Source organism: Solanum stenotomum, chromosome 2 (assembly GCF_019186545.1).
Source record: "Solanum stenotomum isolate F172 chromosome 2, ASM1918654v1, whole genome shotgun sequence".
In the NCBI taxonomy this organism is placed as follows: Eukaryota; Viridiplantae; Streptophyta; class Magnoliopsida; order Solanales; family Solanaceae; genus Solanum; species Solanum stenotomum.
The window spans coordinates 2,486,783-2,514,619 of NC_064283.1; the positions used below are offsets into that span (position 1 = coordinate 2,486,783).

Below are 27,837 nucleotides of genomic sequence, written 5' to 3' on the forward strand. Positions count from 1 at the left end.
TCTCAAAATTCAAACTATAAAATATATTTTTTATTATATTACATGATAAGAATTGCAACTAATAATATTTTTTGGCTGAATTGCAACTTAGTGAGAAGGTTATATTTTTTAACAAACACTATAAGTTGCAATTCTTATCATGTTAATATAATAATAAAAGAATATTTTTAAAGTATGTATGTATGTATGTAGGAGTTTATGGATGATTTTCGAATTTGGATTACATGAAAATAGTAACAAAAACTTATGTAATTATTTGTCAGGATTACTGATGGTCTTTCTATTATATTTTCTTGTTGGAGAATATTTGATACATTTAAGAGTTTATGAAATTAGAAAATTATGAAATAATTGAGAAGAAAAAAATTAAGTTTATACTCCTTTTGTTTTCGTATTAGTTATTTTACTTTTTTACACTTTCTTTAAGAAATTATTAATAAAAATGATATTTATTAATTTACTCTTTATATTTTTTTTTTTACAATTTTACAAATTTTGTTTATAATTTCAAAAATAATTAATTGTTAGAGTAATGAAAAAAAATTATAGTTTAATTTTGTTAATTGATAAACAATTTTAATAATTATTTTTAGTAATTTAGATAATTAATATAGGATTTAAAAATAATACTAAATGTTAGGAGTATGATGAATTAGGCTAAATTTCACACTTTTAAATTATTTAAAGGTAAGGAAAATAGTAAAATTTGAAATAATGGTAAAAAAAACAAGAAGTTGAAAAGTTAAATAATAGGAAAAAGTTAAAAAGTAAGAGAGAAGGAACTTTGGCCCTTTTTTCTGAAAATGGGACCCAGAAATCCATTTGTCAAATTATAAAAGGGGCCTCACACAACTTTTGTATGCCACCTCATACTTGCCCCTCAACCACCATAAAATTTTTCGAAGAGTTACCCCAACTGAGTGCAAACGAAAAATAGTAGTAATACTTCATATCCGCTCATTTTTAGAATCAGTAAGTGAAGGTAAAATGGCACAAACTAACCAGTTATGATTTGAATAAAATACAATGCCTAGAAGTAATCCTATGAAAAGAGAAATGTAACAAAATTAACATTTATATCCATAATAAACCATTGAACTTGGAGGAGAGGTGTGTCATGTACAATATAAAACTAACTTAGAGACAAAAGAGTTCCGAGCGAAGTTTTAAAACTGGTGAAAGAATATAGAGTGACGCCAGAACAGTAAATGGTATGAGGAATGAGTGTATCAGATTCTTCAAAAATGACCACAAAATGAACAAACTAGACAGGAATAGGGAGCCCCTTCTTTGCCATGCTATCAAGAACATCATTGAGAGCTTGACAAAGGCCCATGATCTGCAAAGATTAGCAATTTTGTCAGCACTAGTATCATTTCAATAATAAAACCTTGAAAACAAGAAAGACAATGTTTGGTATGACGAAAGTCATTTTTCATGAAAAATGTTTTTCGGTGTTTGATGGTGAGTGGAAAATGTTATATAACATATATTAAAAATTGATCATGTTATCAACAAATCAAAGAGTGTTCTGATGAATATTTTTATAACTAGAGACAGATAATGTGAGTCTAGTATTAAAAAAATTAGACATCATTGATCAATGAACCACACCCTTGAGTGGTAATTTTTCCTTTCTCCTTTTTAGGATTCAAAAGAAAAAGGTAGATTTCCATGAGAAAAGAAACATAAGGTAGATTCCAAGCACATGTTAGAAACTACATCACCTGTTGATCCCATTGTTGCAGTTCTTCAGTGTCATCCTCAAAATGTATGACGCCCTCAACCTGACAATAAAATCAACTCAAATCAATAGATGCTAAAACTACAACAGAACTCATTTTTTGTCTCCAACCATATTTATCGTAGTTTGATATTATATTGCATATATTGCTCGTTAAATACATCTCGTGTGCACAGTCATTGACAATTACTATACAATGGCTTAAAAACAAATTTATCATATGTGATAATATCTTCCACATCAAACTACAATCCAAGCATATTCACTATCAGCACTACGGGTAGCATAGGGAATTCAAGAATGTATATATGGCATATATGGACACTCTGTACCTAAAGTTAGCCAGTGACAAGTCATCACCCAATATCATCTCCTCTTCTTTTTAAGGACAAAGATAGAAATGTGTAGATGGCATTATTAATTGAGAAATTTACCTGATCAATTGATCCCCGCATTCTATCTTCGAAAATCATTCTTGAAGCAATTTTCTCAGCCTTCATGACAAAAATTGTTATAACAGAATTAGTTACAGATGTAAATGAAGCCACACAGTTGTTAATTGATTTTGGTACCCAAAACAGCCATGGCAAGCAAAAAGAGTGATGGAAACACTTTGACATGTAGGATTACGTTGGTTACGTGGTGTTTAAATTACTTGTCAGACAAGCACAACAGCAAACTGATCTTAGTACATAAAAATGGAAATCAATAAGTGAGAATGGGAGAGGCATGTCCAAATACTGTGAAGCAACGTCTTTTTCTCAAAATCAGATTTCTACTAGAAGACCTCAAAGGCTGAGCAGCATAGACTAAGAATCAACTTCAAAAATGCATTCAAAATAATATCACCTTCTTTATCATCCTGATAGCGTTTACAGTTTAAACTTGACTTGTGAATTTACCCAGAAACAATGCATAAGTAGGATGATGGAGAGACGCTTTTTGCAGCATAGCATGAGAAAACAATTTATCTGTTTCTTCATTTGATAATTGCTTTAAGGATTAGATGTTGCCCAATAAATGGTCCAGAGGGGACACTAAGAATTACTGCAAATAGAGTAAATGAGCCACCTACCGCCCTAAAAGGCTAAAACCTCCTATTTTCATATAGTTCCTACAGCAGTTGCAACTGCTATGCACCAACTCGGGATAGTGGGTTGACAACAAAACCCAAAAAATTAGCTCAAGAACAGCAAAAATTAAGAAAAATAGCTTAGCAACATCATTAGGTACCTTTTGAGGAGGAATGCCCAACAAAGTGCCCAACTCATCAAAACTGTCACAGATCAACGAGGGGATTAGCTTAGATAATAGAAAAGCATGAGCTATGAAAAATCTAAATCACAAACAAGGAAAATATAAGCTTCCTTTCTACCTTATATTTGTATAAAGTTTGCTAGCACTCAAGAGATTATGCTCAATCATAGCACGATCCAAAACTGTGAAGTTATCAGGTAAAAGTGCTTGCTGTTGGAAACACAAAAAATAAGATACACAGAGAATATCGGATAATGTATTTTGACATTTTGAAAAAAAGCAATACCCAAAAAAAGGGGGAACCTGATGTGGTTTCAACTCTTCTGCAAAAGCATCAATTTCAGGTTTTCTCAAGATTCTCTCTAGATAGACCTGAATATTTCAAATTAAACAAAACTTAATTTAAAAAAAAATAGTATCTAGGTAAAAAAATCTGACACAGCACTATATGCACATAAAAAATCCACACTCAAATGCAAAGAGATTATAGCATACAGGCAACTCGGTATAAGAAAAGAGAGTGGAGACAGAGCTATGCAAATTGTATGAAGCAGCAAGTGAAGTACCTTCTGCAAGATTGGGTAGATTTTTAATTTGGAGCAACGCTCATCCTGTTATCCAAAATAAGTAAAAAAGAAAAATTGTTATAGCAAAACTGAACAAGTAGCACATAGTAGGGGATCAGTGTAGGCAGTCATTTGAGACCCATAAAAAAAATACAAATATGACTACATGATGGCAGATCTAAACTGGAAGTTGCCCGAGAAAACTAATTAACCTCAAATTTTCAAAGGTTATGGTAACAGCAAAATTTTAGCAGATATTAGACAACAGAATGACATGTCCTCCAAATAAAAATGCATAATCACCTATTTGTGGTTAGTTGTTACCATTTCCTTGGTGCTATGCACCTCCCCTTTCCCATGAGTGGTCTCACATTCTTGGCAAACGAGAGAAAACATCAAATCATTGAATTAGAAGTTCATACAGTTATTAGTTATTACAAACAGTGTTACTAAAGTGAAAAGCACAAGAAAGATGCGACCTCTGGGGGCTTAAGGAAGAAGGTAAAGCGTAATATTCTTTGAATTTAGCAGTCCACGATTTCCAGAAAGGAATATAGCTTACAACTAATATACTAGCGTAATCCCACAAGTGGGGTCTACGCAGGCCTTACCCGGTTACCCTACCTCGTAAAGATAGAAAGGATTATAGCTTATAACATCATAATTACAAATGACAATAATAACTTCAATAATTCAAGATACAACCATGATAATATTAATCCCAATAACTCAAATAAATAAATATCATTAAATCATTAATTCAACAACTCCATAAAAGACAACTTCCACAACAACCTGCCCATTAGTTGCACTCTTTGACAATAACAATCAAACATTTAAAGCTCTAATCATTGCATCCTTACTTTGTACAGTGTGGCAAGTACACGAGATCGTTGAGGACCTGCAGCAGCCAAAATTGTGCACGTCACAGCAGCTGCCAGAGCTTGCTCTAAGGCAGCTTCATCAATTTCTCTGTAGCGTAAAGAATCATTAAGCTTCATGCTGTGCTCAATTAAATAATGGAGGCATAGTACCAACAACAAAGATCACAGACATCAGGATGTGTGTAACATTATTCAAGACAAAAGCTAAACCTTTGATCTTGGAACATAAGCATACTCTTAGTTTTCCTAAGCCGTGGACCTTATCAGTTCCGTTTGGATCACAGATTATATTGACAACGAATTATTGAATTCAAGAAGTGCCTATATACACAAAGACCAAGAGTTAAAGTGTCCGCTATCTTTTTCCTAAGAGCTTGTAAATATATAATATGCACTCACTAGCAAGACAATTTTAAATAATAAAAAAACGTCGAGAGAAGCATTATTTTAACATAATAGTATTTCTGGAAAACTTACTCGTCACCAATTTGTCGCTTCTCAATCTGAGAAATGTCATAGTAACGCAAGGCAGCTTCCAAGAATTTTCTCTTCAAATCCAAAATCCTAGCATAGCAAACCTGAAATAATCATTCAGGAAATAGTTGTCATATTAGCTGGTGACAGTGACATGCTCAAAAATTAAAAATGCCCTAGATCATATGATAACAACCTTGTACTGCAAATTCAATACTTCATTCTTAATGTTGTTAACTTTAAAGGAAGCTTTATTTATAAACGCTTCTGCATTAACTGCATCATCATCCTGCCAAACAAGGAATTGGACACTGTTAGAAACTTAGAATGCCAAAGAGAACCAAAATAATGGAAGTAAACTGAACTTTTTCAGATCAATGTATTTAAACAGCAGACAATAGCAGGGTGCATAGGAGCAGTACAGGAATGAAATCTACAACTCTAATTTTCCTTTTGATAGTAAGCAGAACAATGCAATTGAAAGAACACCAAGATACTTAGAATGTACATAGCACACTAGTTAACAAGTCACGTTAGCACCGTAAAAGGTTTACATGTCAAGAAGAAAGACAACACCGGTACAACTTGCAGAATAAATGCCACATAGAAAGGACCTCACATGCTACATATTCATTTGTTACCTTTTTCTTAAAAGAATCGGTGCACACTCATTTGTTTCCTACTAACGTTCCTGAAAGTATTTAATGATTCAGAACTAGACCAAATTTCTAACCGGGGAAGACCGATTCTGTCGGCGAGGTAAACATTCTTCTTATAGCTCTTGCTCAACTCCTTTTGTGGCCTCTTTCTTTTTCCCAGTATGATTCTTCGAAGATGCTTACATTTACTATCTCTTTTTTTTTTTTCCAAGACCACGATCAGTATTAATTGAGAACCTCCCGGAAAAGGTTTCTACTTTCAACAAACTTAACATTGACGGATCCTCATTAGGAAACCTAAGCCAGTGGGAATCGGCAGGGTGGTGTGATTCGAAACATAAATGGTGATTGGAGAGAATATCTACCACCACAAATACTCTTAACTGAATTGCTAGTTCTTATGCAGGAACTTCAAGTTATCGAGAGCTAAACATGGTTGTGGACCTCCTAGCGAAGAAAGAAGCTAGGGAAAACTCCTTTTTTTATAATCGTGGTTTCCGGGTCAACTTGTACACACCTCGATTAATTTCACAGGTTACTTGCTACCTCCCACCAACATAGGTACCGGTAACTCTATCCACCAAGGCTTGGACAAATGGAAAGAAATCACCTAGTTTTTTGTCTCCGCTGGGAATTGAACCTAAGGCCTCATGGTTCTCAACCCTCTTCGTTGACCACCCAAACTTAGTTGTGTTGGGAGATATGGTTGTGTGGACTATAGTTTATTCATAGAGATTCCATAACAATTACAAAAATGGAAAGTTCGACACAATTGACATTTTTTTAAAATTGGAAGCTTCATGATATGGCATGTACAGAATCAAAACTTCATTCTAGATTCTATGAGAATTTTTATGTACGCCTTTTGTATAATATTCCCGTAGTCAATACACTTGCACTACAACGAAGCCCTATAGCTCAAACTAGCAAGTCATTAATTGCTTTCTTATATATATATTATCTATTAGTTAACCAAACTAAAAAAATTGATAAGTTACTCTAGCGCATATATAGATGGATTGATTTTGCCTCTTTCTCTTTAGAGCAGATCAATTGTCAGGCAAGTTGAAAGGTGCACCACCAAACCAAACAAGGATCGTTAACTTGGAGATGTTTACTTGGCATCAGAAGAATAGAAAGAAAAGAAAAAGAAAAATCCAACCTCCAGATAGAGACGAGCAATTTGGACACATTTTGAAATTCTGAATGTATCATCAACAAATCTGCAGAAGAAGCAGTGCAAAGAAAGAGATTTTAGGTTTCAAAGAAAAGTTAAGGGACACAGCAGCAGGCAAGCAAAGATAAGTAGTTTTATAACACAGACCTCATTGCAGAGTCTAAATCAATGCCACTAAGCATCTGAGCTGCTTTTGACCATTGTTGTTCAGACTCATATAATTCTGCAAGTTTTTCCCGAATGATCAACACCTGAAAAGATGGAATTTTGTTTTAGAAATGGGCATTAAAAACATAAAAGATCAAAAGAACCCGTATGTGGAGGATAATATGCTGAGTTCCAATGTTGACCTTCATTTGTACCATTTTCTCAAAACTAAAATACTCGAGACAATCAAATTTTAAGATGACTATGATTTCCGGAAAATCACAAGATAAACAAATAATTCTGTGACTTTGGTGCTAGCCCACTCTCACAAAATTCAGTTCTTAAAATCACTTCCATCAAAAAGGAATCAAAGGTGTCAATATGCAATAGTTCCATTCAACACATCAACTCAAAAAACACACTTCATAATAAACAACTCCATGGTCCCAATGTTGGTTGTGGCCCATGTATTGAGTTCCTGGTACTACACTCAAATTCTTTTCTAGCCTATTATTTTAACTGGTTTTAATAAAAATAAAGATGATAAATTTAATGGTCAATTAGAAAGAGATTACTTTCTGAAAGACAATTATTTAGAAATTTACCATCCTTTCTTTCTGATAAGTACTTCCCATCCCATCATTAATAAAAGAACATATTTCAATAGACAAAACAGGCCTTCTCTTTAGGTGGTAGAGATGTTGTCATGCTGAGTCAATAGTTCTCTTTCTACATACCATGTTCCTTTCTGTATTTTTTCTTGATAGAGCATTCTTGTTGTTTTGTTATGAAGTTCTAAGAAATGAAATTACAAACATCAAAATGCTACACCCTTACAAATACATATGCACCACCTGATGCAACATACAAAGCAAAATTAAAAAACAATTTAAACTGATGCGAGTGTCATTCTGAAGCACCAAATTTTAGAGCTATATAAGGCATTACTATAAGTCCAAGCATCGTTCAGTATAGGCTGCAAAAGAGCTATCAAGAATCTGACAAGAAACAAAATAGAAACATCAAAGTATACTTGTTCTTCAAAGGACACCACACGAGGCTGTATCTGGTTGAGAGTATAGTGTGCTACTTCCTTTTGAACATCAGGTTCCAATCTATCGAATTCCTGTGCAAATGTCTGCAATAGCTGTCTTGATACCACCAAGGGCACGTCATCAGATAGCACTGCATAATGTACACAATCTCAATCAAACAACAGCGTCTCAACCCCAAATTAGTTAGAATCTGACTATAAATCTTGTATTTAGATTTCAGCTGAGAAATATACAACATGAATATAAAAAAAAACAGAAAAAATATGATTAGACAGCCAGAGAGATGGTAATTGCACTGCATAGTCGTACACAAACTCAATCAAACAGCGGCTCAATCGCAAACCAGCTGAATCTGACTGTATAAATCGTCTATACCTATTATTTCAGCTAGAAATATACAACATGAAAAATAAAACAAGCAGCAAAATTATGATTAGATAGCAACTACACTGCATAATTGTACAGTCTCAATCAAACAACAGCTCAATCTCAAACCAGTTAGTATCTGACTATATAAATCATTTATATCTATTTCAACTGAGAAATATACAACATGAACATAAAATTAACAGAAAATTGTGATGAGATAGTTACTGCAATGCATAATCGCACACAATCTCAATCAAACAGCAGCTCAATCCCAAACTAGTAAGAATATGACTATATATAAATCTTCTATATCTATTTCAGCTGAGAAACATACAACATGAATGTAAAATAAATAGCAAAATTATGATGAGATAGTAACTGCACTGCATAATCGTAAACAAACTCAATCAAAACAACGGCTCAATCTCAAACCAGATAGAATCTGACTATATATATCTTCTATATCTATTCCAGCTGAGAAATATACAACATGAACATAAATTAACAGCAAAGTTATAATGAGGCAGTAACTGCACTGCATAACCGTACACAATCTCAACCAACCAATGGCTCAATCCCAAACCAGTTAGAATATGACTATATAAATCTTCTAACATCTATTTCAACAGAGAAATATACAACATGAACATAAAATTAACAGCAAAACTGTGATGAGATTATAACTGCGCGACATAATTGTACACAACCTCAATCAAACAACCTCTCAATCTCAAACCAGTTAAAATCTGACTATATAAATCTTCTAACATCTATTTTAGCTGAGAATTATATAACATGAACATAAAATTAACAGCAAAATTATGATGAAACAGCGAGAGAAACTTACTGTGATCGATGAATTGCTTGGCTTGTTGGATATCGCTTGATGCGAGAACGGTGGAGAGAATGTGCTTGTACTGTTCGATTTTCTGGCGTTGGTCGCTGATCGCAGAGGCACTAGCGAACGCACTCTCCATTGCGATTTAGGGTTTATCTCTGAGCTAATCTTCTCGAATACGTAATTTGGAGTGTCTCGTCGAGCTTTTTTTCGAAGCGTTAATGGAGCTTATGAACCAAAATTTTGGCCTATAAATAGGGATTTGAAAGTCGATTTATAATCTGTTGCCCGCTGTGGTATATGGGCTCGGACACTACTTCGAACATCGAATATGAATAATTTTGAAAAATAAAACAAAATAAAATTATAATTCTCGTTTCAATTTATGTATCACCTAAAGTTGTTTAAAATCAAATCACAATTAACAAGTCAATCACAAGTTCATAACATTAACTTATTTGTCTTGGATTATCGAATTAATGACCTGTCGATACAGAAGCATATTACTCAATTTTCTTAGTAGTAAATCAATAATTTATTAAAAAGTATCATACTTATATTTTTAGTGTAAATATATAAAGTACATATTATTAACCCTAAAATCCCGTTTAATGTTGAAATAATAAGTTGTTGTATAGGTGAATATTTGTTAAATAATTATTCATGTGCGTGCATTTTAAAAGATTAGTCCTTCCTATATTTTTTTTTTACTGTAATTCATGATTATAGAATACTAATTTATATAGAGACATAAAAAAAAATTATTTTATGGGAGATATGAGAATGAAATGATTTCTGATAATTACTAACTTGATACCGAACTAACTAATATCTCGTTAGACGACTAGCGGAATAGTATATTTAAAAATCGATATGTAATAAGTCAAAATATTAAGAATAATTATTCACTTAGTCCATCAAATAAATAATCCTTATGCCACCGTTTGAGGTACTGCACAAAAATAAGAGATGTTACGTCAAGGAATGAAACAACTCATTAAAGATTAAATATTTTTAAGTCATTCATCCATTTAGTAAGAATATTGACAGTGTAATAAATTTAGCCTTATCATATAATAATTTTGATGATTTTTTTATTGTTTTGATTAGATTTGGGACAATCAAATAATCAAATTTCACGATGATATCGTATTAGTCTAGAATTGCATCTGAACGTATCTTTAAGTATGTTCAAGCCTTCAACAAAAATATTAATACATACTATATCATAATAGTCAACAAAGCAAACATAAGTTCTCAATTGTGATCTCTAATAATATAATTATTGCCTGAAAATTCATTTTGCTTCCGCATTTAGCTTTGGCTTAACTTAATAACTTAGATTAAGTTCAAATATGTATAAAATGAGTAAATTTCTATCTTTTACATATTTCATGTAATTGAAAGATAAATATATAAAAAGATACATTTAATATATCTATTATTTCAAATTTATCAACATATAAAAAGAGGTCATCATCCACTTTTGACAACTATCATTTCATGGCCTTGTACTTTATTTAACATTGATTTGTTGTGATATAACAAGATTATATAAAAAAAAATTAAATTTAATTAACAATCCAAACACTCAATATATGAAATGTGCTCTCCTTTGTGCAGTCAACACAACAAAATTACGAATGAAAAACAGTTGACTCCAAATTTCCCTGAAAATAATATCAATGCTTGTTATATGTATCAATATCCCTATTAAAAAGAACACTTATAAAATTTGTGATTTAAATTTATTTTTAGGTAATTTTATAAGTATAAAATATTATTTTTTGAAATTAAATTATTTTTAATCACGAAAGCATATTTTTTGAAATAGAAACTTAAAAGAAAAGATAAATTGAACTGAAGAGTATACTTTTGATTTTATTCCAGGTTGGTCAAACAAGCTTTAGTGGTGTTGGGCCAAAGTAGAAATTCCGGGTTGAGTTCCTTTGAAGCAGGCCCAGATCGAGATAAGATCCGGGTCGGGTTGCGTGGCACACGGCACCTTTGCAACTTTTTACATATATTCCATTTCTACCCCCTTCACTGTAGTTCATCAGCTACATATAAACCTCAATACAACAATAGCATCGACTACTCTCATTTCATCTCTGTGTAATCACAAAGCACGATCATCACCTGGAAACTGGAATTCGATAGCGGAAAATCTCTCTACCTTCGCAACTACAGTGATGGAGAACTCCGGTTAGTTTATCACTGTCCACAAAAATAATCTTAAGATCCCTCGAATTCCACGTCATTCCGATTCAATTTCGTGCGAGTTGCTCCGTTTGATGAAGTTGAATTTTGTTCATAATTCCTTTTTGATTTTATACGTTTTTAATGTTGTTTGAGTATCGTGTTAATCGTGTTAAAATGTAGGAGCTTGGTGTTGAACTAAGGAGTCTTAATCGTGTTAAAATGGTAGGAGCTTGGTGTTGAACTAAGGAGGTTTAGGATTTTGTGAGAAAGTTTGTAGTTTCGTGTTGTTTTGAGATTTGAATTTGTTTGGTATAAGCAGCGGGCGAGCATTTTGGTTTAGGATTGTGTGTATGTGTGTGTACTGGATCAGCCTATAGTAGGACTCCATGGTTACCACCTAAAATGGCTGTAATCGGGGTTAGATTAGTAGCATCTGCTGAGCAAACAGCTCTATTATCAGTTGTTATTTGGAATTAGCTAATAGCTTACAGTATGGAGTGATCCTAATTGTTTACCAATTTTCTATCCATTTTTTGACCAGTTAGATATCACATTTTACATCTCACTGCTGATGACATTGAGCCTAGACTTTTTGACAAAATCCTAAATATAGCAAACTGCACAATGCATGTTTAGGAAAAAACAATCACAGGTTAAATATAATTTCCAGTGACTTGTAATTGTTGACATGGAAATGTTCTGAGGCCTGAGTGAATAGGGGCCAAATAAGGTTGAGAGATTGATTCATGGAAAAATATTGCATGTTCTGGCTATTAAACGCCGCAACAAGAAAAAAAGATGTTACATGAAAGCGGAAAAATAACATTTATGGGTGTGTAGGAAAGCTGTTACCTTATTGCAGGCTTTGTTATGGCCATACCTACATTTTTGGTTTGGTTTTTAAATAGAGTGTCCCTTTCATTAATACTAACAGAGTAGCTTACGATAATGCATGCCATAACTCTGCTGTGGGAGTATGATTGATGTAGTTACATGCATATCTGTGGCGATTTCCTATAGAATATTCTTTCAAGAAGCATACATCAACCCACATGATACAACATAATACTTGTACATGATAATTTGGGATAATATGCTAAGTGCTGCTTAATTTCCAGGTTGTTTTGATTTTCAATGGAAAAAATAATCCATGGTTGCTGTCCAATACTCCAATTTATCATTAAATGCTTTGTCATCATTTCTCCCCCCCGCCTCCCCCCCCCTCCCTCCTGGTCCTGCCATATTCTGGTCTTCCATTTGTCTGAGTGTTTATTGCATCTAGATCTTATAGCTCTTTTGCCAAAAGTTAAGTATCAGTGCTAACTCTTTGCTTGGTATGCAAATCGGTGGGAAGGGACCTTTCATGCAGTAAGTAATAGAGACAGAAGTTTATTCAGCGGAAATTTTTCAACATACCCAAGTTTCAACTCTTCTTCTGGAGACGTATCTGTGAAAAAATGTCTTATCCGATATTGTTATGCTTGCAGCATGCTTATTAAATCCTTAGTTGCACGGACTCTTCACTTTTGATGCCGCACCCGTCTCGGATTCTTCAAAAATACACTACTTTTGGCGAATCGACACGCACCCATTGGCATTTTTGAAGAGTCCGAGCAACATAGATTAAATCTGTCTTGACCAGTTGAGTTATGGAAAGTAAAACTGGAGTAGCCTTGATGTATGGACCTTTTTACTGTATTTCTAGTCTAGTGAACCTTACAATTCCACAGACCCTAGATGGGTCCCTTTCTTAACTAATGCCATCATGCATATAGGTCATAGGTATTAAGTTTCCAAGATGATGTTTTAATTGAAGCATGTATGACATCAACGGCTTTTCTTTGTTTTCTATTTTCTTTTTTCTTTTAGTCTCAAATGTGGAACATGAACAGTTTCACTTTTTTTTGTGTCTGTGGGTTGGTGGTGGTGGTGGGGTCACTTTTCTTATAAAGTTTCTTACCTGGGAGTAACGTGCATTAACTCTCTTCGAAGTGCAATTATTTACATAGTTATGGAGTGGTGTTTCAGATTACATCTTCTTGTGTTTGAACTTGGATATTTCTGTAGGGGACCACCAGGAGATGGTTGTTCCACCAGTTGAAGGTGTTGCTGGTGGTGGGACAGCTTATGGATGGAGTGACACTGGCGTAAATGATCCAAGACCATTAAGGGGTGCAATCGATCCTACAAAAGTTCCATCTTTGGAGTTATTGAATGTGTGGTGCATGCCAAACACTGCTAATGTCGGACCACAAGACATGCCTCGTGAATTAGAATCTGTACGTGTATAATGTATCTGGCGCTACATACGCTGATGATGATATTTCTGTGATACATACATTTTGTGACGGTTTCAAGACATTAAAATTTCCTTTGTTTGGAAAACATTGAGTCCTCACCATGGATGTTGGCATTATAAAAAATGTTTGTTATAATTATCTTTTGGGAAGGGGAGCCTTGGTGAAACAGTAAGTATTGTTTCTGCGTGCCCAGAAGGTCACAGATTAAAGCCATGGATACAGTCTCTTGCAGAAATATAATATAAGGCTGTGTATAATAAACCCATCCTGGTCCGACCCTTCTTTGAACCCGTGTTCCCAGAAGGTCACGGCTTGAAGCCATGGATACAGTCTTTTGCAGAAATGTAAGATAAGACTGCGTACAATTAACCCATTGTGGTCTGACCATTCTTTGGACTCGTGCATAATGAGAGCTTAGTGCACCGTATTGACCTTTTGATTATCGTTTGTCCTTTTAGCTCATTATTAGTGGATGTTATAGTTGAAACTAAATGTTTCTCTGCATTTCATACAGATTATTCCACTTTTGTTCTTTGTTTGTTACTCACTCTTAGCACTCCCTTAGGTTGAATTACTCTTGGAAAGTAGGGATTGTCCTTTTGTTTTCTCTCTCTCTCTCTCTATCTATCTCTTGTGGGGGTTATAGGAAAAACACTAAAGTTTCTTCTATGCTCATGCATTTGTTGCTTAAAATATTAAATTTCATTATCAAAAGGTGTAGTTTGAAATTCTGTTATCATTCTGGTCGCAAAATTTTCTTGGTATGTGACTCGGACTTTATCTTGTAGATATCACTATTAGCAGCAAGAAATGAAAGAGAAAGCATTCAGATTGCAATAAGCCCAAAAGTTTCTTGGGGTGGATCTGGAATTGCTGGAACTGTGCAGGTTCAGTGTACTGATCTCTGCTCACCCTGTGGTGCTAGGTTTGTCACTACCCATGTTCTTAGCTTCGTTCACACCTATCTAGGATATGATGTGAAGTTATTGATTCTGTTTATGGTGAAGCTACTGATGATACTGGTTGGTTGCAGATTGGCAGTTGGCCAGTCGCTGACATTGCGCAGAGTAGTACCCGTTTTGGGAATTCCTGATGCACTTGTTCCACTTGATATGCCTGTCTGCCAACTGAACCTTTTTCCTGGGTATAGACATGATACTCCCATTCATATCATTTATGTTGATTAGAGTCCAGTCTGAGTCATGATTACTGTGACATGCTTTGCAGAGAAACTACAGTAATTTGGGTATCAATAGACGTCCCGATTGAACAGACACCAGGTCAATATGAGGGAGAAATCATCATTTCCGCCTCCAAAGCTGAAGCAGAGTGATTGTCTATCCTCTCTACTTCAGTTAAATATTTGTATATCAGTTTTGGAATATCCGACATCACAACAATATTGTCCTGAAGTTTTTTTTTTTTTTTTTTGGGGGGGGGGGGGGGGGGGGATGAGGACTGTTTCATATTAGTTCATTAAATATTTGTCAATCTGTTTGAAACAGATCTACAAACCAATCCCTGAGCAAACTGGAGAAGCATCAATTATACAGAGAACTGAGAGACTGTCTTGATACTGTGGAGCCCTTAGAGGGGAAACCATTGGAAGAAGTGGTTGGTCTCTTTGAAATTACATGCCTCATATGAACTCTTATAATTCCTCAAGTTGTATTTGCCAAGCTGCTGCTCATAATGAGCTTTTGTTGTTTTAGGTAGAAAGGGTCAAGTCTGCAACTTCATCTTTAAGAAGAGTTCTTCTATCCCCATTGTTTTCTGATTTCTTTTCAGATAATGGGCCCATAGATATGATGGAAGAAGATGCTATTTCTAGCCTTTCAATCCGTTTGAAAATAAGTTTGACAGTCTGGGACTTTGTGCTTCCAGTTACCCCTTCTGTCCCTGCTGTGATTGGTGTATCCTTTTTTGTACACTGGGTTAGAAATTATATCAAGCCATTAACTGGTTGTGGAGAATTGCTCCTGGTCACTGATTGCTATCAATTGAATTCACGTGATTTTCGATTTGTCAGGCTTAATTGCCAATTAATTCGTAATTTATTGCATCATGTTGACTTAACATTTTGCCTGCGAACAATTGATTTGGCTGTTTCCTTTTCCTAATTGACGAGCTTCTTCTTTGGAATGTCCTCCATTTCTGTTGACTGATGTATTCTTACGAGTCTATTCATGTGTTGCTTACATCTTGTGTGGTTGTAGTTCTTTTTCCTTCTTCTCCTTCATTCATGTAAATTAGAATGTCATAGTAGACACCAGGAAACAGCAAATATTCTGCAATTCTATCCTTTTCTCTCTCTTTACTTACTAGTGACTGCTGGTACTAGTCTCTGTGATAAAGCAACTGAATTTTCGAATGAGGATGGAGTTCTTTAATTCTGTCTAGATATCTGATACTGTTATTGAAGATCGATTTGGGGTTGAGCACGGAAGCAATGAATGGTTTGAGCTGTTAGATCAGCATTTCAAATGGCTACTTCAGTATCGAATTAGTCCATACTTCTGCAGGTGGGGCAACGGCATGCGAGTTTTGACATACACCTCACCATGGCCAGGTAGTATATGATGCTTATTGCTTAGTATACTTGTACTTGCGAAACTCTCTTACTTTTAGATCTACTTGAAGTCTGAATAGATAAGTTTGTAAAGGTGCTGAACTGGAGAGTCTAGTTCTATTCTCTTACTGGCTTTTACTCCAAGTGTATCTACAATAAACTAAAATTTCTATCTCTAATGCTGTTATAGCTGACCATCCAAAATCAGATGAGTATTTCTCTGACCCTCGTCTTGCGGCATACGCTGTACCTAATGGTCCAATAGTCCCTTGGTATGATGGACAACTCTTTTGCCAAAAGTTCTAGGATAGTAGGATGTATGTTGTGTACAAGTTGATCAGTTTCCTTTTGCTTCTTAATTTGGCATTAGTGGCGATACTGCAAAGGACTACCTACGAAGGGAGGTAGAGATACTAAGAACAAAAAACCATTGGAGGAAAGCATACTTCTATCTGTGGGATGAGGTAAGTGAGCAGATTGAATTGCTATTTTTTTTATAGCATATATGACAAACTTTTTATTGTTCTAGTGACACTTTCAGTTCAGAGTCAAGTATCCTCCTGTTTGTAGCTGGGACATGGTCTTTGCTCTTTCTGATTTCGTAGATGAGAAACATCATTTTCCTGAAATATGTTGTTTGTCGTTACAACACCAGGCAACAACTATTCCTCAATAACAAACTTTGTGGTCATACAGATATACATATATACATGATGTGTATATAAATATCCTATTTTCTGCTTTAAACCGGTAAATCCTTTTGTCCATACAAAAAAGTGGAAACCATACGGTGTACAGACTTATAGTGCTTAAACTGTCTTTTCCAAAAGGTAAGACAACCATGGGATGGACTAAACTTTTTTATTTCTTCCATTCAAAAAAGGCTGTATGTATAAGGCCCAATGTGATCCGACCCTTCCCCATAGCCTGTGTATAGTGGGAGCTTAGTGCACCGGGCTAACTTACTATTCCTATTCAAACACTAACACTGTATATTGTTTTATTCCTTCCCTTTACACCCTTGAATTTAATTTTACTTTTCACTCACTTTTCCTGCTTCGGGCAGTTGATGGTAACTACCTGTCTTTGTGTCTATGTTCTAAATTAGTTTTGTTTGCATTTGTTCAGCCTCTTAACATTGAACAATATACTTCCCTCCGCCGCATGGCCAGTGATATTCATGCCTATGCACCTGATGCTCGTATTCTGACAACTTATTATTGCGGTGAGCATCAGATTTCTCTTCATTACATGTATTTATTTCAATGAGATGTTGTGCCTGATAGCTATATGTCTATATCCATGTCTTTTGTTGCCCTTTGGATTGAAGAATCTATCTACTAAATAGAATTGTGCTATATCTGTTTGGATGATGGACCTACTGTACTATATTGCATAAGCCAAATATGTGAGGACGGACTGAATAGTGGAGTTGAAACAAAAAGCATATTTTTGCTTCCAACCCACTCTGGATCATATGATAAGCTGCTGATTGAAGAGTATTAGCTGTCACATTTAGTGTTGAAACTCCTGTTCCTTATGGACACTTTAAATAGAAGCGGAAGAACAGTAGAAATTCTTCAATCTTAGTGATTAGTGCGTCTCATTGGTGCCTGTGTTTATGGCCAGTTCTTGCAGAAAATTTCGTATTTAACACGCTTATTACATGAGCACGGCGTTATTCTTACTCTGTCTGAAATAACTTTTTAGATGGGTATTGCTTTGTCTGATATTATTCTGGATGTCAATGCTTTCTTGGAATATATGCAACTATTGTGCTAATGTAACTGGTGCGTGCTATTTGTTGAGACACATTTTAAGGTGAAAATATTAGATATATCCCAGTTATGCATGGTTTTGCAATTCCATCAGGTGCATTTAACCTCTACACTTACATTTGGAGCACTTAATTGATAAAAGCCCTTGATGACTCCGAAACTGAGAGGGTTACCATGCCTTGAAGTAATTGACATCAACTTCCTGGCAATTCTGACTGCTTTATCTGAAATTCTAAGGTAATAATTTGAGTGATGTCACTGACAGTAGCATCAAATGAAGCTTCATCTGAGACAATCTCACATGATTTTTGAACTTTGTGATTGACAAACTAGATATTTATTTGACACTCTTTGGCCTAGATCTGTCTGAATATTCTTTGGTAATTGTTATTCGCGTGGAAAACTTTCTTCACATGGATACTGTTCTTATTTTACAGGACCAAGTGATGAACCTCTTTCTACAAATAACTTTGAGGCTTTTCTGAAAGTTCCTGCATTCCTACGTCCTCATACTCAGATATATTGCACAAGGTAGTGATTTAGTTTCTTGAGAAATCCTTTGTTTTATTTCCAATGTACAAGTATGAGAATGACCAAGGAACTATTACATTAAAAAATGAATGTTGTGATTAGTTTTTACCTACTTTATAAATAAAAGAATGTGGTGATTAGTAAAAGAACCGAAAAGTTTATTTTGTTAGTATTGTAGCTCAGATGGATGGAATACAAACACTGCCCTTGTGAGAACTCACTGAATAAATTGGGTACTCATTCAGTTTTGGATGAGATAATCTGGAAGTCTCATTATCTGTGTTAAGTTCAGTGATTTGAAATAGTTGAATTTGCTATCTTTAGATTTGGTATAGTGAAAGCATCACGTCCTCATGGATTAGCTTAATTTGTGTCTTAGTTGACAAGTTTGAGTCCTGTGCCAAGTGAACAAAGTCCAGTATATAAGTGGAGAAGGGTAGGGAAGTCTGCCCCATTATCCCTGAGTTTTGGTTGAAAATTCATGTATAGTGAAAGCATCATAGTTTACTACTGCATCTCTTAAATTTTAGAAACCTGCTGATGTATTTCTTTCCATTTATCATACCCACTAGTTTTGGACATGTTCCCAAGCAAGCACTACATATGGTATGAGTCAATATTAAAACCACATCGTAATGAGTATCACAAACTGTTCAGCAGGAAAATACAAGTTGAAATAGATGAACAATCAACCTGTCCGAGTGACTTCTTCATTGAATGCCAAATGATTTGATATTCTCTGAACCTGCAAAAGTTGAACAACCAAGGACGTGTTCGGTACAAATGAAAATGTTTTCCATGAAAAGTGTTTTCTTGGAAAATAAGTGGGTTTCTTACTTATTTCTTTGTGTTCGGTACGTAAGCAAAAAATACTATGCTGAAAAAATTTGTATATAATCTAGACAAATACTATGGGAGGTAGGGGTGAGGCTACGGGGGTGGTGGGGATGGGGCTAAGGGAGTGGGGGTGAAGATGAGGCGTGTTAGGAAGGTGGGGAGGACACAATAAATGTGGAATGTCACTTGTGGAATTTATTTTCCCTACTTTCACTAGGGAAGTTATTTTCCTCATTTTTAAGGAACTTGTTTTCCTAAAGAAAATGTTCTCCAAAAATTTTGACCAACCGATCATGAGAAAATTAGTAAACACTTTCTCGGAAATATTTTCCTCCATACCTGGTGCACCCTAAATTAAGTTTGGTATTTAGAATGTATAGTGAGTTACATCTTTGTGTTATAAGGTGCAAACATGTAATACATTTGTATGATCCAATACTTCCTTATAGAGATGATGTTCTTGGCGTATGTTCCCTATGTCAATGCAGACAAATAATATAGTTAATGAAGCAGGCAGTGTAACAGCTAATGAATATAATACAAGATTGAAATAGTCTTACCTATTCATTAATGAATACCTATTCATCAACGAATATTAGCTACCAAAGTACCCTCAACTATATATTGTTATTGGATTTACCTCAGAGGTACTACCGGATAAATCATAATGGCAAGCGAAGAAGAGCTATGAAACAAAGCATACCTATTAATAGCAAGTTGAAGAAATATGCAATAAAGTGGGTAATTCGAAGAAATAACAACTAATGAATACAACACAAGATTGAGATAGTATTACCTCTTTGTTAACGAATATTAGCTGCCAACGAGCACCCTCTCCATTAGCATTTCTGTACTCCATTATTCGGCTTCTTCAAAATACTAAAACCTTAGTCACCCATTTTGTTGTATTACCTATTTAGTGCTAACCGGTAATTGAATTATAACAAAGAGTTTGTAACATAGGAACTATAAAACCATAAGATACTATATGTTCTTTCATAGTAATTATTTTTTGTAGCAATTATTTAACATTTAATAGATTTCATCAAATCACATGCCCACTCTTAATGATTAAGTAACATATAAATCATCCGAAAATGTGTAATGTTTTGCACGTTGGAACAACATATCACGTGTAATCCCACAAGTGGGGTTTGGGGAGGGTGGTGTACGCAACCTTATTCTTATCTTGTGAAGGTAGAGATGTTTTCGATATACCCTCGACTCAAGGAATACATCAAAAACAAGTATGAAAAGGATATATAGTAGTGGAGAAGTCATGCTAAAAATAATAGGGAAGGAAAACAGTAGCTATAACCAATTATACGACAATCAAAGCAAAAGAAACAAAAATAATGATAAAATCATAGAATAAGATAGTAGAAGAGTAATAATACCAATACGGAGAAGGAAAACTAGACAATGCTTGACCACCCACTAACCTTCTTCCCTAATCCTAGATCTCCATATTCTCTTATCTAGGAACCCTAAACCCTAAAATGGAAAGAATGCCTTCTATAAATTTATGGGCTCTCCAACATGCAAAACTTTACATATTTCCAGAAGAATTATAAGATTAGGAACGAAGATATTCGGGAACAAGGTTGGAGTGGCCTCTATGGTAGAAAAGATGAGGGAAGCAAAGCTGAGATGGTTCGGGCACATGAAGAGGAGAGATACAGATGCTCTAGTGAGGATATGCGAGAGATTGACTATGGTGGGAATGAGGAGAGGTAGAAGTAGGCCGAAGAGGTGATTAAGCGAGACACTTTTTAGTTGGTCCAAACTAACCCCTGTAAATAATTTAGAACTCTTCTTGGATTTTGTTAGCTCTATAGCTTAGAAAGAGACTACAAATCCTTTTTTTGTGAGCTTAATTGATCTATCCTTGTAAAGCTTGCATCTTCTTGATGCCTTGAAATGAATCTACTTACTTCATCAAAAAAAAAAAATGTCTCAATCACCTCTTCGGCCTACTTCTACCTCTCCTCATTCCCACCATAGTCAATCTCTCGCATATCCTCACTAGAGCATCTGTATCTCTCCTCTTCATGTGCCCGAACCATCTCAGCTTTGCTTCCCTCATCTTTTCTACCATAGAGGCCACTCCAACCTTGTTCCCGAATATCTTTGTTCCTAATCTTATAATTCTTCTGGAAATATGTAAAGTTTTGCACATTGGAGAGCCCATAAATTTATAGAAGGCATTCTTTCCATGCAACTATTTATCATTTATTACAGGTATTAATTAGCATTTAGTATGATATCATTAAATAAGACACCCCTTTTGATAATCGTTCATATTTATACTGATTCAACCAAGAAGGTGTGGGGTTTTTGTTTCCTTAAACGTGTAGTTTTTCTTCTTTTTTTTTAGGATGAGGGGTAGTTTAGTCGATTTCAAGGGTATTTCCATAAACCAACTTCCCACTTTTAGAATATTATGTGGATTTTTTTTGTGGACAAAAATTTTGTTTTTCTTTTTTCTGTGGCTAGTTCTTTTTCCTTCATGCTCTTTTGTTGTTCTGTTGCCGTTATATAAATTTTGAACCAGTTGATGTTAAATGAAATTACCTTTTAAACAATGTTGTTGCCCACTCATACTTCATGAGAATCATTGACTGGAGTATTAAGCCAGCTATCCATGTTTGCCCTGATTCACGTTTGGAGGTTGGAGACGAGCCTAAAAGAATTCAATTAATGAGCTATTATATACTACTTCCTTTATCTAAAAGAATGACAAAGTTTGGACTACGAGAATCAAAACCATCTAGGTTGGTGAGAATTCAGATTTAGATTTAATTGTTTTTAAATGACATTTATATCAGAATAACATAGAAGTACCATGAATCAACTTTCTATAATTAAAATATTTACAATTGTTTGAATAAATCCCCAATAAACTAGTTGTGCATACTTTCGATCTCTTTCCTTTTCTGTTTTGTGATCACCACTTGTTGCATCTGGAGACCTCCTTTTTTTCTTTCATGGTCATTATCTTTAGTTTCATCAATGAAGTACATCAAAAATGATGTACTAATAGAATGTATGATGAGCAGGATGCGGGGAGACTCACATGTTTGGTTCTTATATTATTTGAATGGTTATTTAGTTAGCTATATAGAATGTAAGATTTTTGAAAACGTAAGTAATGATGGTACTATTGATGTTTGAAGTATGAAAACTTGTCGGGGACAATTATGAATGATATTTCCTTTGTGGATATAAATTTATATTATTTAAATGAACATCTATCTTAAGAGCAATGGTGCACCTATGTTCTTGAAATCCGGAATATGCCTCTGCTTACTAGGCTTTTTAACGCATTTCCTTTTCTATTCAGCGAATGGGTTATTGGTAACAGAGAGGATCTGGCGAAGGATATTATCGCGGAGATACAAACAGAAAACGGAGAGGTAATAAAAATATTTAAACTTTGTTTTTCGATGGATTATTGTTATGAAGTAAACAGTGGATCACTGAAGTTACTTTTAGACTCTCGTTAAATGAGGAAAGGAAAATGATGCAGAGAAGTGTCATACAGATTAATTTACTTTTTGATTTTATGGTCCTTGCTGATATCACATTCATGTTTTTTCCCTTTGCTTTTTTCCTCTAATGCGACAAGATAAGTTATTGCCTGCAGATACTGCTGACAATTAACTCTTATTTTGGGGACTAGAGCTTAGCATCAGAGATTCTAGGACAGTCAATGGTTTTAACACATGATTCCATATGCTAAATATAGGATATTCTATTTGAGTTACAAGATCAGATTGCACCTTGTTCATCATGGATTCCCTCACTGGTGGATAAGAGGACTCTATCTTAGGTCTCACATCTTTTTATGGATGAAGATTCATTTCTTCTTAAAGAATGTATGCATGATTTTTATTGAAAAACATGTATGCTTGATTGGGAAGAAAAAAAGAAGTTAAGGAATCTATGCAAATTGGGACCATGTCAAGTTCTAACTTATGTGCATGATTTATCAACAAATGGGTTCAGCAAAGGCCACTTTAAATGATTAACATTCTACTCATCTGTCTGTATGGAAGTAGTTGATCATTGCTAGTGTATATGACATTGATTCATAAGGACATTAGAGGGACATGAGATAGTTGTAGCATTTCACTTTTTCTCTTCCAATGAAAATTGGCATCTTATTTCGACAAGTTATTCTGAAGCTTTATAACTAATGAGGTTTCCCTAAGTTTAGTACTTCGTTTATGTGTTTGAGAGTGTTGTTGCAGCCTAGACGTACCCAGTAAGTGCTCTGTGAAGTTGTCACTATTTGAATGGGTCAATAATTAATGAGTCCTCTACATGAATGTGGATCTTCAAGTTTTGTTTTATGATATGCAGGATTAAGATTATTTCATTTCAATACCTCCTCTATGTTGCTCCTTGGATAATCTTAAAACATTTTGGCTATAAATTCCTTTAAAGGTTTTTCTTATTTCTGTACGTATTCTATGAATGAACTTAATTTCTTAAGAGCTCATGTAAGACTATCAGCATTTTTATCCAAAAAAAAAAGGTAAAAAGACTGGCAGCATATTCCTTATGTATGCATCACCTGTTGGCATGGTGCTTGTTATGTTCGTTGCAGGAGTGGTGGACATATGTATGCTTGGGACCAGGTGATCCTCATCCCAACTGGCACTTGGGGATGCGAGGCACTCAACACCGTGCTGTGATGTGGCGTGTGTGGAAAGAAGGTGGAACAGGTTTCTTATATTGGGGTGCCAACTGCTATGAGAAAGCAACAGTTCCTAGTGCTGAGGTTAGTGCATCCCTATGCATGACACGAAACTGATGGATAAATTATGTCGTAGAGGTTGATAGTTGTGAAATAATTAATATTTTTCTCTTCATGCCTGATACAAGTAATATTTGTCTGCAGATTAAGTTCAGGCGTGGCCTTCCTCCAGGCGATGGAGTTTTATTCTACCCTGGTCAGGTGTTCTCATCATCTCAGCAACCTGTTGCTTCTCTGAGACTAGAGAGGCTCTTGAGTGGCTTGCAGGTGTTTTTCATATTGACTTATTTCCTCTTTCGGTAATATTTTTGCATTTTCGTAGAGAGGCATCAACCATGAAGTCCCTTGACCTTTCAGGGATGGAAGGTGCAATGTTGTCTGTTTTACACAGAACAGAAAATTTGATGCACTTCTGCAAAAACAAAAAAAAACATGTTTGAACAATATCCTTTTGATGTCTTAACCGCAGGGCATCCTTTAGTAACTACGTCCTTTCTTCGTTTCAATTTGCTTTCTCTTGTCGCTTCCTGTTTTCAGAAACTTGATACATCTATTTCCTACACTCGTTCCATTTATATATGAATCATTTGCCGATAGTTGTTCTGTTTGGATTGCACTTCTTCAGTTATAATGTTTTCTGCTTTTTATTCAATGAGATTTCTCCTTGTAAATAGAACTCCCTCTCCTTAGTTCCCTCTATTCTCTCCCGAATAAAGTAATAATTAGAAGAAAGAAAGATGTTAAATCTATCTATATGTCGTTTAATTCTTTTTAATCTCATATTGTCTGATCACTTTTCTTTTTCCTTTTTGTATTCACTCCTCTTTTTTCATGACTGATTTTCTTAGGATATTGAGTACCTCAAGCTGTACGCTTCAAGATATGGTAGGGATGAAAGCCTCAACCTTTTGGAGAAGACAGGAATGTATCTAGGGCCTGAGCGCTACACTTCGGAACACAGACCTATAGATGTCATGAGGGGTGAGGTTTACAGGACATGCCAATCCTAGATTTGAAGCTCGAGTTTGATGACACCCACCTGTATTTGTGTAAAGCATCTCAAGCATATCGGTTTGTATGATGTATATTTATAGATTTGAAAAACACTCTTGGGTTATACATCTCAATCATATTTACTAGGTCAAAACAGAGTATATTTAAGTCAGTTTGCCCAGATCTGTACATATTATCATGTTCAAGTAATAGTAGTAAATGCCTGGTATCGCTGTAACGTGATTTTGTATTTTGAAGATGGATTATGGCTGATTCAATTTCAGTAGAACTGAATATATCGTATCATAGATTACTTAGACTAAAATTTGAACCGATCTTTATTACTCTTAGGAACCTCATGACATAAACATTTCACGGGGTAGCCTACTTGGACACCAATACTTGACTTGTACCCCATTTTATTCTATTTTATTAAGTTTAGCCATATGATTTGTCAAGTCTAACTACAGACTGCATTCGGCTATCATGTTATTGTGTTGCGATTATTATGTTACTGTCTATTGTTTTTGCTACTATATGCTATTTTTGGACTATTTTTTCCTTGAGCCTAGAGTCTATCGAAAATAATATCTCTACATTTGAGGTAGGGGTAAGGTTTGCTACACTCTATCCTTCTTAGACCCTAATGATTACTCTGTGAGATTACATTGGGTATATTATTGTTGTCATTATTTCGTAAAGAAACCGCTTGTTTGAAGTTATTTCAAAGTGGGTAGATTTATTAACTTTTACGTAGTGCAGGTATTGAGCATTTGTGCACTTGGGCCCCTCATGAGTAAGGATTATGTTATGATATTTCTACATCTATTCCTGACTGTAGGGTGGAAAAGAGGGAATTTTATGTACAAAACAAATGAGTATAGGCATTGACCAGTGCGATGGATGTGACTCCACGAACTATAAGCAATAGGATAGATTATATACCTATCTCAATCATAATAGCAGGATTAGCTTTAGCACTTGCTTTTATATGATAAAGTTTTTGAAAGAAAGGTGGTGGGGAGAAATTATTGCTATCAAGATTCATTCAAGCTAGACTTTTTGTAGCAAAATGTAGTGATACTGGAATCACAAAAGCAAAGTAGGAAAAAAAAAGAAAAAAGAGGAAAAGGCAATCAAAAGTTTATCAAAATGGTGATGATTGGCTTGGTTGCCTCTCAGTCATTGTCCATTTTTAACATTGTGCTCTTTTTGTTCCTGTTACAGCTGTAATGTGTGTATGCTAGCTAGATTTGTCCATAACTTCCATCTTCAGAGTTGCTTGATCTTTTATTTCGAAAATCAAACTTATCGATAGATAGAAGCTCATCTTTTGCTCTATGTTTATTGCAAGACACATACTTATATAACATCAAATCACATTAGTTCAAATTTCATAGGAGGCGAAAATACTAGTTGATTCATTCCATATATCTAAAGTCAGATTCATGATATGTTGCAATTTTGTAGATCTTTATACTTCAATTTTGTTTTGCATCGAAAGTACTGGATTCAGATGAACCTGGTACTTGTAATCTACCTTTGTCGAAACATGATAGACAAAGTTTTATCTAGTACATGTGTTGGTGAGAGGTAGCAGGCACCCCATGAAACTAGCTATTGGGGTGCATGCAAGCTGGCTCGGATACCAACGTTATTCCATTAGTGTGGACAGCATTTTCTGAGTTACCATTTGTCCATTACACCAAATTTTTATTCTGTTGGTGTGATGTCCTATCTTTGAACACTTTGGGGCATAATTGTCTATAAAATTTCAATAATTGTATTGCAACAGTGTAAGTACTGTTAGGAGAAGAACAGGAAAATGGTTTTTGCATTTATTCCACATCTGTAGCAACAACTGCGAACGTTTACTGCTTTCGATTCTGCTCATTATAACGCAATTAACGTTCATTTTGTCTAAACTTATGGATCTGTCTTTTTTTTTTTTTGACAATTCTTTAATTTCAACTTTTCACCTATCATGTTTAGAACTACAAAATTAACTAACATTTCGATATATTCTATGTATATTTAATTTAAAATCACAAGATTCAAAAGTCTTCTTTACTTTTTAAATCTCGTCTCAAGTCAAAAGCAGATAAATAGATCAAAACACAATGAATGTCATTTATATTGATTTTATTGAATCAAATTTGATTAGGCTAGAACGGGTTATGTAATATATGTATAGGTTAATTCAATGTGTGTCAAATAATGGATCATACTCCAGCTTGCTCAACATGACCCAACCAACCAACCTCTCCTCCTCTTTATATTTTCTTTTTGTAAATAAGTTGAAGCTTTCGGTACGGAGTCGTCTTTGTTAGGGAGTGTTTTATTCCCAACGTGGGACTTCCCGGCGTGTAGCTGGATTTAGTCGAGCTCCAACGTGGATAGAGGGGTGGAAAAAAAAGGTTGAAACTAATGTATTTTTCTTAATTACTAGCTTAAGTTCTTCCAAACTTACTTCACATTTAGTCTCCAAATTTGATTTGTATGTTTAAGTAATTAAGTTGCATTTTGACATGTTGCGTTATACTATATTAACCCAAATAGAATATGTGCATGATCTAATTAACATGTTCTATCCTTTAATCTTTTTGTCTATTAGCTTGATATGATATTTGAATTAAGTCAACAAACGGATTATAATCCTATTTATTTAATCTTAGATGAATTGTATAAGTTACTA

The 27,837-nt window shown here is 34.7% G+C and overlaps 2 protein-coding genes across 5 annotated transcripts; one reads left to right on the plus strand and one right to left on the minus strand.

Moving 5' to 3' along the window:
* Positions 1–1,041: 1,041 nt before the first annotated feature.
* On the minus strand, positions 1,042–9,427 carry LOC125855598 (COP9 signalosome complex subunit 4). Of its 4 annotated transcripts, none has more exons than XM_049535339.1 (14): positions 9,180–9,427; positions 7,942–8,093; positions 6,909–7,012; positions 6,747–6,807; positions 5,122–5,214; positions 4,929–5,029; positions 4,431–4,539; positions 3,568–3,612; positions 3,305–3,373; positions 3,120–3,211; positions 2,978–3,020; positions 2,179–2,238; positions 1,728–1,787; positions 1,042–1,339 (listed from the first exon to the last, which is right to left on the minus strand). In XM_049535339.1, the coding sequence occupies exons 1-14, from the start codon at positions 9,307–9,309 to the stop codon at positions 1,265–1,267; spliced, it is 1,194 nt and encodes a 397-aa protein (XP_049391296.1). In that variant the 5' UTR covers positions 9,310–9,427; the 3' UTR covers positions 1,042–1,264. The 4 variants fall into 4 exon arrangements, with proteins under 4 accessions (XP_049391296.1, XP_049391295.1, XP_049391294.1 ...); XM_049535338.1 differs by having other exon boundaries at positions 4,431–4,569; XM_049535337.1 differs by having other exon boundaries at positions 3,120–3,373.
* A 1,804-nt stretch (positions 9,428–11,231) lies between these two features.
* LOC125855328 (uncharacterized) lies at positions 11,232–25,380 on the plus strand. Its single transcript, XM_049535049.1, has 16 exons — positions 11,232–11,375; positions 13,440–13,651; positions 14,461–14,597; positions 14,706–14,816; positions 14,900–15,001; positions 15,178–15,286; positions 15,385–15,585; positions 16,073–16,241; positions 16,432–16,513; positions 16,612–16,705; positions 17,370–17,466; positions 18,457–18,550; positions 22,731–22,803; positions 24,000–24,173; positions 24,294–24,416; positions 24,998–25,380. Exons 1-16 carry the CDS (start codon positions 11,363–11,365, stop codon positions 25,157–25,159), a joined length of 1,953 nt encoding a protein of 650 aa, XP_049391006.1. The 5' UTR covers positions 11,232–11,362; the 3' UTR covers positions 25,160–25,380.
* The last annotated feature ends 2,457 nt before the right edge of the window (positions 25,381–27,837 follow it).

Coding starts and splice junctions, on each gene's coding strand:
- LOC125855598 (XM_049535336.1), bottom strand. CDS start 9,309: ATGGAGAGTGCGTTCGCTAGTGCCTCTGCGATCAGCGACCAACGCCAG. Junction 5,030..5,121: donor TATTGAATTTGCAGTACAAG/GTTGTTATCATA, acceptor TGATTATTTCAG/GTTTGCTATGCTAGGATTTT. Junction 3,021..3,119: donor AAACTTTATACAAATATAAG/GTAGAAAGGAAG, acceptor GATCTGTGACAG/TTTTGATGAGTTGGGCACTT.
- LOC125855328 (XM_049535049.1), top strand. Junction 13,652..14,460: donor TGCCTCGTGAATTAGAATCT/GTACGTGTATAA, acceptor TTTATCTTGTAG/ATATCACTATTAGCAGCAAG. Junction 14,817..14,899: donor CAACTGAACCTTTTTCCTGG/GTATAGACATGA, acceptor CATGCTTTGCAG/AGAAACTACAGTAATTTGGG.